The following is a 13317-nucleotide window of genomic DNA, read 5'->3' as shown; positions in this document are numbered from 1 at the left end:
AGTATCTACTAATAAAATTATGTCTTCTTTTTTAAGTTAGATACTAGAGAATTTTAAAGAATTGTTGATTACGTAGGTTTTTCTGAAAAGATCAATGAATGAGGAAATTATACTTCGGCCTTTACATGGTTAAGTAAATGGAAAACCATAGTGTATACTTTGATACATTAAACAAACAGAAACTCTTTTTGTTATTATTGCCACCTACACTGTGGCAAGAGCACTAAACTGGGATGACCTTTACTTAGCATAGGAGCATACATTGCAAAGCAAAATTTAAACAAAAAGTCAGATATGAACATGAAATCTACTTGTAAGTAAATACAAATCTAATAACCACTCTTTGCATAGCTATAAAAACTCGCTTGGAGACCAACGACTGCAGCTTGAAAAACTGGTTGCTGTGTCTTCTTCCAAAAACCCTCATCACTGGCATGTCAGGCAGACTTCTCTTCTTGGGTGATGAGATGGATTTTTAAATTAGCTTCATCATTATGATCTTCCCATTCATTCACTAATTTAGCAACTATTTAGTGATTTAACTATGTGCCAGGTAGTATTCTGGGTGCTCAAGGTACCTCCGTGATTAATGCAGACAAAGATTTTTGCTCGTTTGGAGCTACATTCCAGTCCTTAAGTATTTTCTCAGTAGGAAGAATGGCATGAAAAGTGCAGTGAATCTTAGCAGCGCCTGCTTAGAATGCCATGAGGCACATTTTTGTTAGATGGGAATTAAAGTAAATTGGAGATTTTCTATTTTTGTCTTTCTTGGGGAATTTCAAAATAGAGGTGCATATGTGAAGTGGAGCTAGCTGCACAAAACACTATGTATCTGGTACTAGTTTGCTTTTGGAGTGTCAGAAGACACTTTAATTCCCTCCCTAATAAGTGTCAAAAACAACAATTGGACTGTGTTAAGAAATTTACCAATAATTTGGGGGGTTTGGCATACTTTTTCAGCTCTTCTTTCCTCTGCTGGGATATCCCAACCTTTAGCTAACTAGAAGTCTTAGGTTTTTTTTTTTTTTTTTTCATCAATTCCAGGAAGTCTCCGTCAGGACGATTTCCCTTCTCACTCAACACAGGCTCTTTCTCATTTTCCCACAGTTCATGAGTCTTGCCCCTTGCTCTCTCCCTTACACATCTTTACTTGCATACATTTTCACAGGTTCCCCTCCATACTGGTCCCAAGCAAAGATTCCTTAAATATGACTTTTTTTTTCCTCCTTAAAGCACAGCTGGTAAATGTCTCCATTACTCCCTCAGCTAAGATCAGCCTAGGCAAGTAGGTTTGAATCATTTCTTTAACTGACAAGGAAGAGGATTTGATAATTTGCCTAAAATGAGCAGGTGTTCAGGAGGACACGTCTCCATCCTATGTCCTCTCCGATTTCAGCCAGAAATGAAAACTACTCCTTCTTCCCTCTTTTCCAGGCAAAAGGCTGATTTAACTAAGCAGCCAAGACGCCAACACCCTCCTCCTCAGTACGTCCAAGTTTCCTTCGCTCTGAGCCACCAAATCCCTGCTTCTCCCCGCTCTCCCGCCCACCCCCCGCCACCCCCGCGGGTTTCCGAGTCATCTGGAACGCGAGTGGGTGCGAGGACTCGGCACGCTGCCTCCCTCGCCCCCGCCGCCCCCGGGCCGCCTCGGGTTCAGCACTGGACAGCTCCCGCCCCGGCCCCACAAATGGCAGTCGGCTGATTGACAGAGGAGCCGACCAAACAGGGGACAAGACGACTTGCAGCCGCCCTGCAAGGGTTTGGTTGCGGCCAAGCTGCCTCTTTAAATTGGCTTTCCTCCCCAGAGCAGGGAGAGCGGCTGGAGTGTGGTTTGCGGCCAAACCTAAAGGCTGTAATTAACCAGCCGCCCGGCCTTCCCGACTCCGGAGACACGAACGTCTTAAAGGACGTCTTCGCTCCTCGGGACTCGCGGCTGCGCTTGCGGTGCAGGTCTCGGCGCGCGCCCCGCGCCTCCCGGCGAAGCGGTCAAGGAGGAGCCAGAGTCGGGAGGCGGGAACGACCTGCGGCGGGTGAGACTATGGAGCAGCGTCTTCGGCGGCCGAGGCGGCAGCAGCAGCAGCTCCTGAACGCGCCTCAATGAGAGCGGCGGTGGCGGCGGCCGGGCCGAGCGACGGACGCGGGCTGATTCCAGCCGCCGGGAGCGCGAGGCCATGTAACCCGCTCGGCTCCAGGCAACGAGGTGCGTAATCCCCAGCCAGCCCCTCGCGCAGCGGGCACGGCCAGCGCTGCCACAGGTGACTTGATTTCTGCGACGGTAGCTCTGCCACCCGGGGGCCAATCTCGAAACATTCTTATTTTCAAGTCCTTTGGACTGGGTGCCATCTGGGAAGGGGGAAGACTCCTCGTAAAAGTCTGACTGTTAAGAAATTGAAGATCCAAATTTAAAAAGTGATTCCCCCGGTTCCCTCCTCTCGTCTCTGTGAGGCAGATGGGAGCCATGGCTTACCCCTTACTCCTCTGCCTCCTGCTGGCTCAGTTGGGATTGGGAGCTGTTGGCGCCAGCCGTGACCCCCAGGGACGGCCGGATTCCCCTCGAGAGAGGACCCCAAGGGGGAAGCCGCACGCTCAGCAGCCGGCTCGAGCCTCTGCCTCGGACCCCTCGGCTCCCTGGAGCCGCTCCATCGATGGCACCATCTTGGCGCAGAAACTCGCCGAGGAGGTGCCCATGGACGTGGTCTCTTACCTCTACACCGGGGACTCCCACCAGCTGGAGCGAGCCAACTGCTCCGGCCGCTACGAGTTGGCCGGCCTGCCGGGGAAGTGGCCAGCCCTGGCCAACGCGCATCCCTCCTTGCACGAGGCGCTGGACACACTGACACACGCCACCAACTTCCTCAACATGATGCTGCAGAGCAATAAGTCGCGGGAGCAGAACTTGCAGGACGACCTGGAGTGGTACCAGGCGCTGGTGCGGAGCCTCCTGGAGGGCGATCCCAGCATCTCCCGGGCGGCCATCACCTTCAGCACCGAGTCGCTGTCCGCGCCAGCCCCACAGGTCTTCCTCCAGGCTACGCGCGAGGAGAGCCGCATCCTGCTCCAAGACCTGTCCTCCTCCGCACCTCACCTGGCCAACGCCACCCTGGAGACCGAGTGGTTCCACGGCCTCCGGCGCAAGTGGAGGCCCCACTTACACCGCCGAGGCCCCAATCAGGGTCCCCGGGGCCTGGGCCACAGCTGGCGGCGCAGGGACGGGCTCGGCGGGGACAAGAGCCACGTCAAGTGGTCGCCGCCTTATCTGGAGTGCGAGAATGGGAGTTACAAGCCGGGGTGGCTGGTTACTCTTTCCGCTGCCTTCTACGGGTTGCAGCCTAACCTGGTCCCGGAATTCAGGTAGGGAGTGGGGGAAAGGCAAAAGCGAAGCCTTCCTTCTGGTCTTTCGGGTGGGTGCACGTGTGGGGAAGGAACCCTTGGCTGTGACACGTAGGCTTCTCACCCTCAGAGCGGAGACCTGGTCTGAGGGACGCCCCACGCGGGCGCGCTGCTTAGGGGCGAGAAGCGCCTCACGCCCGTCAGCTTCAGGCGCTCAGCGAAAGCCATTCATTGTCTCCGACCAGTTTCTCCTTTCAGGGACGAGGGACCGGCAGCTCTTGGTAGGACGGAGACACCCCCGCTGCTCGGTGCTTCCCTCCAACTGTCAGGAGAGCAAGGAGGGGCGTTCCCCACTGGGGGCGATGCGACAACTTGGCGAGCTCCGGGTGTATCCACGGGGTGGCAAGCCTTAGAGCAGAGGCTAAAAGGGAGCGGGAGGAACAGAGAGTTCCTTGTTTCTGGCACTTTGGGGTAGCCTCTGCCTGCTTCCTACGTGTGCAGTTGGGGGCACCGGTCTGTTGTTAGTCAGAGCTTATAATTAAAACTGTGCCATCTCCTCGCAGTTCCGGCCCCTCAGCAGTGAGTCAGTCCCAGCAGCTAGCTGTCTCTGGCATCCAGACTTTGCAATTTGGTCAGGGTGCTGTTCCTTCTACCGGTTTCCCCTCTCCCTGCTATTGATCTTTCCTTCCTTGGGGGCCTTTTCCTCCTCTTCCCTGTGTTAGGCATACCTACGGGTTCTCCAGCCCTTCACACACTCACATGCTTTATAAATGGACCTAGTTATATTCTGGAGGGAGGCATCACTTGTGACTGAATTCACTCAAGGAGGCTGGAGGAAACTTAAGCGGGTCTGTATTTCCTGTTTCAAAGTATAGCATTTGAGGGAAGCAGAGAATTTGCAAATTAACAGGTTTTAACTTCTGCCTGGGGAAGTGTCTGACCTTTGAGGTGAGGAATTTCTAGAAGCAACCTTTAAGAGTGGATGTGAGGAAGGAAGACAAGGAATAGACGCACGGAGAGGGTTTGGGAGAGGGCACAATATGGAGTGAGATCTTCCCTCAGTCCCATGAGGGGAGGCTCTGGAAAGAGCGTCTTGGGGGCTGAAGTTGCTTTTGTATTTTTTGGGAACCTGGGCAGGAGTGAGAAACCTTTGTGTGTAGATCATTTATTTATTTTTTAAATGCCCTGGCACAGCAAGGACAGGATGCTGGCCTGATGAAAGATGCCAGATCAAGTACTGGGTGGGCAAGTGGGAAAGGTCAGAGGCTTGTTTATTTTTGCACGGCCATTTACTGCTGAATGACCTCAAGCAAGTTGCTTAACCTCTCTGGGCCTCAGCTACTTATCTGTCCAGTGAGGGAGTTCAACTAGACAGTCTCTAGGGAACCATCCAGTTATCAGGTTCTGTAGCTTTTAAAGTTGGCAACACTTGAGAAGGCGTAAGGGATAATAATCCCCTTTGTCTGATTCTGTATGACCATATTAAATGTGTGTGTGGGTGTCTGTATATGTGTTTATATCTCTTTTAAAGGTCTTGTCTTAAACCAGACTAACTCTTTTCTACTTTTGAGATAATCTCATTTCCTCCTAATTCCTGTAGGATCCTATTAGTAAGAGCTGAGCCCAGGTTTGAATCTTTGCCATGCTGTTTGTTCAGAAGAGGAAAGACCAGCAGATGCTATTCACTGCCAGCAAACTGTTTGTAGCCTTTAAATGAATCTTTTTAGGGAGCCCCAAGTCCCAGGATCCATCTATCTATTCCATCTAACATCCACTTTATGCCAGGCTCTGTGTTAACTGCTTTGCATGCATTGTCTTGATTAGCCCTTACAACGACCTTATGAGTTACGTTTTATTATTTTCCCTATTTTACAGAAAAGGAATCTGAAGTCCAGGGGGGTTAAGCTTCTTGCCTAAGATTGCACAGCAGAAAAATAGCAGGGCCAGGATTTAAGGCCACTTCATACTTCATACCATATGTACCACTATTGCAAACTTTCTTCTATGAAGGTGTCCTAGGGGTTGCCATAAACAATATAGTTACTGTGTAAAATGTATGTATTTTCAAGGGCTACTGTGGAACTGGGGATGAAAACCACCAATTTTCAGCATTATATCTCGTAATCATATGGATCAGAAAGCATAGGTTGCCTAAATGAACTCAATGCCTCTGCCAACCAAGTTGAAAATCTAAGGACATGACGGGTCTCAGGTTGGGAGGGCTCAGACACTCCCTGTTACTTTTAAATCTCTTTAGAATATAGTGTGCTTCTTTAAGTGCCTTCACAGGCAAAGGTGATATTCTTCAGCCAAGGCACAAAGCCAGCCATTTAGTGTCTGGCTCTTTACAGAAGCTGGCTGGTCTCAGTAGCATCACAAAGTAAGTGCTCTCCTGTGAGTACTTCAGCCCCATGTCCTGTGCCCTTCAAATGCTGTATTGAGGATCCACACAGATGTTAATTATAGAACCCAGAAGAAAATCTTACAGGCATCAAATAGTTCCACCTTTTGTTTCATAGATGAAGAAACAGAACTATAAAGGTGAAGTGACTTGTCCAAAAATCATATATAAAGTTTGTAGCAATAACAGAAATGGGATCCAGGCCTTCTGCCTATGGTTTATCCTATACTTGGTAAATACAAAGCAGGTATCTGTGGCTCTCTGGACCTCTGTATACAACCTGTGTTGGGGACATATTTTATTCTATATCATCACTTAGGGAAAAATAATTACCCCATAGAAAACAGCTATCACTTTAAAAAATAATTATATTGTTAATTTCACACATTGAGATAATATTTAAATGGGTCCTTTCTGTATATCTTCATACTCATAAAAGGAAAATGTTATGGGCCCTTTCTGTGTATCTTCATACTCACAAAAGGAAATCTTTTTTTGTTTATAATATTTTATTGTCTAAGATATGCATTATAAAATTCTACAATAGAGATGAATAATATTGACAGGTATGGTAACAGGGTAAACCTCAAATGAATATTTGGGAAACCAGATTAGGAGCCCTGATCATGATTTTAAATAGTCTTTTAAGCATGTGAAGTATTATTTGCAAAAAGCTTTATGTATAACAGAAAATCCATTGATAATGGTTTATTCATGACAGAGAAAAGGAGAAAAAACTTTGTAGTTAAGATTATTTAATATTTTCCCAGGTCTTGTTTACAAGATTCAGGCATTTACATTAATATAAATTAAATAAGAAGTTTAATATAAAAATATCTTCTTATATTGCTGTTTATTACTGTAAAACAATCTCTCAGAATAAATTCTATTCCCCTGAGTTTTAGAATGACACAAGTATCTTAAAATTTAAGACCTAGCATAAGATACATATGGGAAGAGAAGTGTATTTCTCATTTTTTGTCTTTGAAAAAATAGCACTCATTTCTCTGAACTATTTCTTGAGTCTTTCGTTTTATATCTATAGTATAAACACTTCATTCTCATTTTCCATCCTAGTAAAAAAGTGAGAGTAATAGTTTAAGATATACTCTGAAAATATTTTTACTTTTAACATTAGGTTTGTCACATCCTTGTAACATTTTCCTTAAAGCTAGGGTTCTTTTGTTTGCATAATGATTTTTCTTTGTGGAATTTAAAGTACTATAGAATTGGATCCCATTTTGTTGAATGCATAGATACCTCTCTGGCGGTGATTGGAATTGTTGAGTGCCTAGGATAGGCAGTAGGTAAGTGTTTGTTGAATTTAAAAGAAGGTGAGTTTCTTTAAAATTCTTTTAAAGAATTAATTCTTGATGAGCTGAGAGGAAATTTGGAATTCTTTCAGTTTCTTCACATATTATAGTTGAGGAAACTGAGACCCAAATAGCTAAAGGAATTTGCTAAAAATGGAATACCTCTTTTGTGGCAGATGGGAGTTAAGGGGAACCAATACTTATTGAGTATCTACTATACATTAGATATTTATATATTTCAGTGCATGTAATTCTTAGAACTCTCAGGTAGTAACCAGGTTGGAAAAGTTGAACAACCTGCCCAAGTGAATGCAGCTAGTAAACGAAGGAGCTAAAATCAAATTTAGATCTGTCTAGTTATGACGCCTGTGTAGTCTTTCTACTAGCCTACACTGATTTCTATCTCTTGATTCCCCAATTTTGTCATTAAAAATGAATAAGATGATATTGGCTTGAATTAAGTAATATACTTGGCCCAAACCAGTGATTACGCTTATTCTTTTTGGGCCAGCTATGCGACCAAGCATGTTGCACAGTGAGAAGGGTGTTCAATTTGAGGCAGAACTTTGCCACAAGTGCCAGTTTTGTCTCTGACTGGCTGTATTACCTGTCTAAAAATCAGGTTCTGCACAATAAAAAAGTGGAAATCCATTTGATGATTTCCATATACCTCTTAATTGGCCTATCCACATAGTCAACAAATAATTTTGAAAACAGGGCTGATGCACATAAATCCAGTACCTTGCGGAAATGATATGGGAGAGTCACATGCAAAGGAAGAGAAAACCAAGTGAATGTTAAACCTGGTATTTGGTTAAAAAAAGAAAAGAAAAGAAAAAAGGCAAAAGGGAGATAAAGGAAAGATCACAATAGTGTGGAAATCTCTTTTTAGAAACTAATGAACAAGAGTGTCACTGATTCACTGACTGCCTGAGTGCTCACTCCACTTTCTCTCCTTCACACAAAACACCCACACACCTCCTTCAGTGATTCTGTTACAGATTCCTGCTTTCAACAAAAGAGGGCAATTCATACAGTGTAAAAGAAATGACCATCTTGCTCTAGGCCCAACATAGCCTATATCTTTCTTGTAGGAGCTGAAAATGATGAGTAGGCTTGCCTATAGGAATAGCCCAGAGGTGTTTGCCTGGGTTATAGATTAAAAGGTTTTCAGATGGGCTTCTGCTGTGGAGGCTTTTGAGTCTTAGTTACATCATCTGTAAGCTATGAAGAGTAATGTGTATCTCCTTTGAAATTCTGTAAAGACTAAATGAGGAACTGTCATCACATAGGAAGTTTAGTAAATATTTTTGTATTGTAGCTTCTGCCTTCTCAAATACTACCCTCAGCTGGCCATAACTGTCTACATTTACTTGTAAAGTCCTTTGACATATAGTAATTTGTAACTTATATAGTGGTTTAGTTTTGCTTCTAATTATTGTGAAGGCTTAGAATGGCAATGGGTCATGGTACAAATACTGGCCTTAGAGACAGACGATGTTGCTATCAGCCTGGACCCTATCTTTGACTTAGGGCAGCAGTTGCTGCTCTAATTTTCAGTTTCTTCAAATGAAAATTGAGGAGGTTGGACTCTTTATAACCCTAAACATCTATGATTTTGCAAATCATTCAATAGATCACTTTATTTTATTTATTTATTTATTTATTTATTTATTTGAGACAGGATCTTACTCTGTTGCCCGGGCTGGAGTGCAGTGGTGTGATCTTGGATCACTGCATCCTCAACCTCCCAGGCTCAAGTGATCCTCCCACTTCAACCTCCTGAGCAGCTAGGACTACAGGCCTGAGCCACCATGCCTGGCTATGTTTTCAGTTTTCATAGAGATGGGGTTTTGCCATGTTGCCCAGGCTGGTCTTGAGCTCTTAGGCTCAGGTGATCCACCTGCCTCAGCTTCCCAAAGTGTTGGAATTACAGGCCTGAGCCATCCCACCTAGACCAATGTGTCGCTTTAACTTGTGAAGTTTTATTTGCCTCACTGATGAAATCAGTTAATGAATGTTATATAAATGCAGAACATGTTCATATGTTCCATGTTTGACTTTATAATGATCATTTACTCATGGAATATTTATAGAAAGTCCTACCAATGTACAATGTGTTAAGTACATAAACTAACAATGGAAATGAGAACTCCATTTCAAAACAAGAATAAGCATAATCTGAGTTCACAGGGCTTAAGACTTCCTGATTTACTTAGAGTCAACGTGAAGTTGCTTCACAGATTTCTAGACCAAGGGCCTCAGTATACCTCTATAATTTCTCTCAAGAGAATAAATGTTTAGACATTTGGAAGCTCCCTAGTTACTTTTTAAAAACAACCTGTTTTCAATCTGCCTCTGTAGTTGGCTTTAAAATTTCATAAAAGGGCTATATTTTGTGGTGTAGCAATGGTACAGGATTATCTTGCCATTTTCTAGGATATGCACTTGGAAGTAGAAATGAGATTTCCAAAATTGCAAAATAAATTACAAGAGTTATGCTTACTGTCTGGAGAGATAACTGATGCTCTCACTAGACTGATTTTCCAGCCTCAACTTCTGGATAAGCCAAATGTTACTTTCAACATCAGAAAGGCAGCAGTTTGTTACACATGGTTCAGGTTTTAAGGCTATCCTTTTTCTGTCTTAAGAGTGCTGTTGAATTCAACATACACTGCATTTTATGATTTTATTGTAATATACTGTGATGCCAAGGCGTATGTTGTTGATGCTATTTTGCACTTGGTTGATACAGAAGCATTAGGCCCTGGCTGTTTTCTCTGTTCAGTTCTGATTTGCTGTTCAAAGAGTTATTTATGCAGAATTACTAAGATAGCACATTGGGATTTTGATAACTCTGGCAGCTTGATGGCTGCTATGTGGAAACAGGCAGTTCACTAGTACTGGGGCTATGCTCGGGAGAGTGTGCAGCCAGCAGTGTTGTGAAGATTTCCCCAGCACAGCAATGTCATACATCAGTAGGGCTTGTTTTGCTTGCCTTATCTGCTTTTCAGCTTTTAGTAATAAACTAAAATTTGTTTAGTAACAAACTAAAATTATACATAGGGTAATTTCCACTTTGGCTGGGCAATTACTCTCCCAAGTCTTTCTTCCTACAGGAATAAAAACTTGACCTACAAAAATATTTGGGTAGATGACTGTTCCATGAAATACGTCTTCAGTTTAGAAGACTAATCCTCTCGGATAAGTCTTTGACAGCTTCCCCCCTTCATACCCTCCACTTTCCTACAATGCCAAATGTAGTATAGAAACCATAAGTAAATTTATTTTTTACGCCCCAGGATATTATTGAGTGCCCCAAAGCAATGATCGGATACATCTAGTTTCATTACTTTCGTTATAGGCAGAGCTCATAGAAAACACAAATTAGCTTAAATATAATCCCAAGGTAGTAAAGTTTATTTTTCCAAACAAAAATCCTGTTACCTCTCTTTCTGTAGAAGGAGGCAGTTTCTGTCTTTCTTCTCTTCCCCCACGCTAAGTTGCTAATACTTCTATTTAATTGAGATCCAGTTGATTTTTATTCATTTTTATATCTTTTATAATTTCACCCATTTAATAAATATAACCAAAACATGACAATGTAGGATTTTAAAAACCCTGTCCAATTGGCGAAGTACCCGCTGTATCTATAGCTTAAAAGGACTTACGTAAGATTTATGTGTTTTGTCCAATGTGTATGCCTCATTACATTATCATAGAAGAAATGACACATGGCTTTTATCTGAGAAAGAAGAAATGGTATGATAGTAAATAATAATATTTTATCAGTTTCAACATGCATCATTTTCACATTTTGATGTCTTTCAAATTAAGATGCGTCTTACAGTTGAGGGCATATCATATTCAGTTGGCATTTATTTTCTTTCAGTGGTACACAATATAACAAGACATCTTACAATTAATGTCTTATATTTGATGAAATGTGATATTAGGAAATGGGAAAATAAATTTCAGGGTCTCTTCAACTACAAACTTCTGTTATCATCTATAAGTCATCAGCTTGCAGCAAAATATGCACATATGGAAGCAAAATGTAAACCTTACTGCTGTATATAATTGATTTGTTTTTTAAAGAGACAGAGTCCAACTCTGTTTTTCAGGCAGGAGTGTAGTCGTGAGATTATATCTCACTGCATTCTCAACTTGTAGGCTCAGGTGATCCTCCTACCTCGGCCTCCTAAGTAGCTGGGACTACAGGCACATACCACCATGCCTGGCTAATTTTTTAATTTTAGTTTTTGTAGTGACAGGGTCTTGCCTTGTCTTCCCAAAGTGCTGGGATTACAGGCATGAGCCACCACACCCAGCCCCTACTGTACATAAATTAGATTGCTGTTTGTCTTCATTATAATTTTGTTTAAAGTAGACAAGCTATACTAAAACATGTAATCACATTTTCTTTCTGATGTATGTGAAATATAAAAAATATTGTGCTAGAAACTACAGCAACTTTTATTTTCAGAATAGGTAAAGTCAGGATTATCATAACCTTTCTCACATCATCTGGCAAAGTTTTTCTCTTATACTATGGGAAAATGCCTAAGATATTAAAAATAAAAGACCACTGACAGAATAGGAGGGAATAGATATGTCTCTCCTTTCTAAAGTATTTCAAGGTTTCACAGTGGAAGTAAAGACTTCCTGTGCAGCAATGTAACCAGTTTTGTCCAACGAGATTTAAATGAAATCGTGAAGATAAGCTTTTTTTTTTTTTTTATCCTTTTTCTCCCCAGTCAATTGATTGGAATAAAATGAAGAATTTGGTTTTCCTCTTATTCAATGCCTCAGACCACTTCTGAACAAGGTTTCTCAAACTTGGAACTGCAGACATTTGGGGCCAGATGCATCTTTGTTGTGGGGCTGTCTTATTCATTGTAAGATGTTCAGTAGCACCTCTGGCTTCTATCCATTAGATAACCAGTGGCAACACAACCTGCTAGTGTGAAAACCAAAAGTGTCTACAGACATTGCCATATATCCCTTGTGGGGCAAAACTGCCTCTGGTTGAAAGCCACTGATGTGGAGGAATACATATGATATATAACTTATAAAATACTATTGTGGGACTATCCTTATTTCAATGGTTCTGTAGGTATGTGTACACATATGTGTGTACATATGTCTGTGTATATGCATATATGTATGCTCAGATAGGCATTTGCCAGATTACATGTCTATTTATTTATTTGAAATATAAGATCATTATATATATGGAACCTGACATGAGTGAGAACTGAAACATTTTGATAGATCAATGAAATATTAATTAATTTACATTTGTATGTCATCAGGGCTCAAAAAGAGCATCTGACCAAATTTGCAGAATCTGTTGCTAACCATGGTTTTACTACTTATGTGGTTAAATGTTTAATACTTAGGGTTTCCCATTAAAAGATGAATTTTGAAAGGAAAGCATGTATGTGTGTGTCTGTGCGTGTGTGTGTGTGTGTAACTGGAAAAACAGAAAGAGGGGAGAGGGGTTCAGTTGTGAATAGAGGAGTGGGTTGGAGAGAGGAGAGGGGAAAGGGAACAAATGAAGATGAATGAACTGATAGAACTTTTAGGATGGCTGTTTTGGGCAATCTCAGACACTGTGGAATATTATTTACTTTTACATGAAGCTCCATTTACCATTGAGCAATTTTATAGTTCTGATGAAACTGAATTATTTTTCCCTAGTAAAACAGTTCCCCAGGTAGTTGAGGAGTCAAGTTCTTGATGATTTAGTCATTATGAAGATAAGTTGACTGTGCTTGCATTTCAGAACTTTATTTCAACCTTTCTTATTAAAGGAATATTAATATCTTACAGTATATTTTTTAAATATTCCATTTGCTATTTTAACTTATTGAATAAACTAGAAGTTGTTCAGAATTTGAATTTATTACAAATAAATTTCCTTGAAGAAATGATTGAAATGTTATATTACATAGACATTTTTAACATTATCGAGACAGGATCTTGCTCTGTCATACAGGCTAGAGTGCAATGGCATAAACATGGCTCACTGCGGCCTCAACCTCCCAGGCTCAAGCAAGCCTCCCACCTCAGTCCCCCAAGTAGCTGAGACTACAAGTGTACACCACTATGCCCGGCTAATTTTTCTATTTTTTGTAGAGGCGGGATTTTATCATGTTGCCCAGGCTGGTCTTGAACTCCTGGGTTCAAGCAATCCACTAGTATCAGCTTCCCAAAGTAGTGGGATTACAGGAGTGAGCCACTACTCCTGGCTCTACATATACGTTATTT

General features: G+C 42.2%; 1 protein-coding gene across 1 annotated transcript in view; it reads left to right on the top strand.

Annotated features, from left to right (window-relative positions):
- Positions 1-2096: 2096 nt before the first annotated feature.
- Positions 2097-13317, top strand: part of GPR158 (G protein-coupled receptor 158) — a 400381-nt gene continuing 389160 nt past the window's right edge. Inside the window, exon 1 of the mRNA XM_032243850.1 lies at positions 2097-3351. Within this exon, the coding sequence (XP_032099741.1) occupies positions 2450-3351 (902 nt within the window). The 5' untranslated portion in view covers positions 2097-2449. The remainder of the gene's footprint in view (positions 3352-13317) is intronic.

This window comes from Sapajus apella, unplaced genomic scaffold, assembly GCF_009761245.1.
Source record: "Sapajus apella isolate SASKATOON/1434 unplaced genomic scaffold, GSC_monkey_1.0 scaffold53, whole genome shotgun sequence".
Taxonomy (NCBI): domain Eukaryota; kingdom Metazoa; phylum Chordata; class Mammalia; order Primates; family Cebidae; genus Sapajus; species Sapajus apella.
The sequence above is the reverse complement of the archived record's forward strand: the minus strand, read 5'-3'. Positions and strand labels throughout refer to the sequence as shown.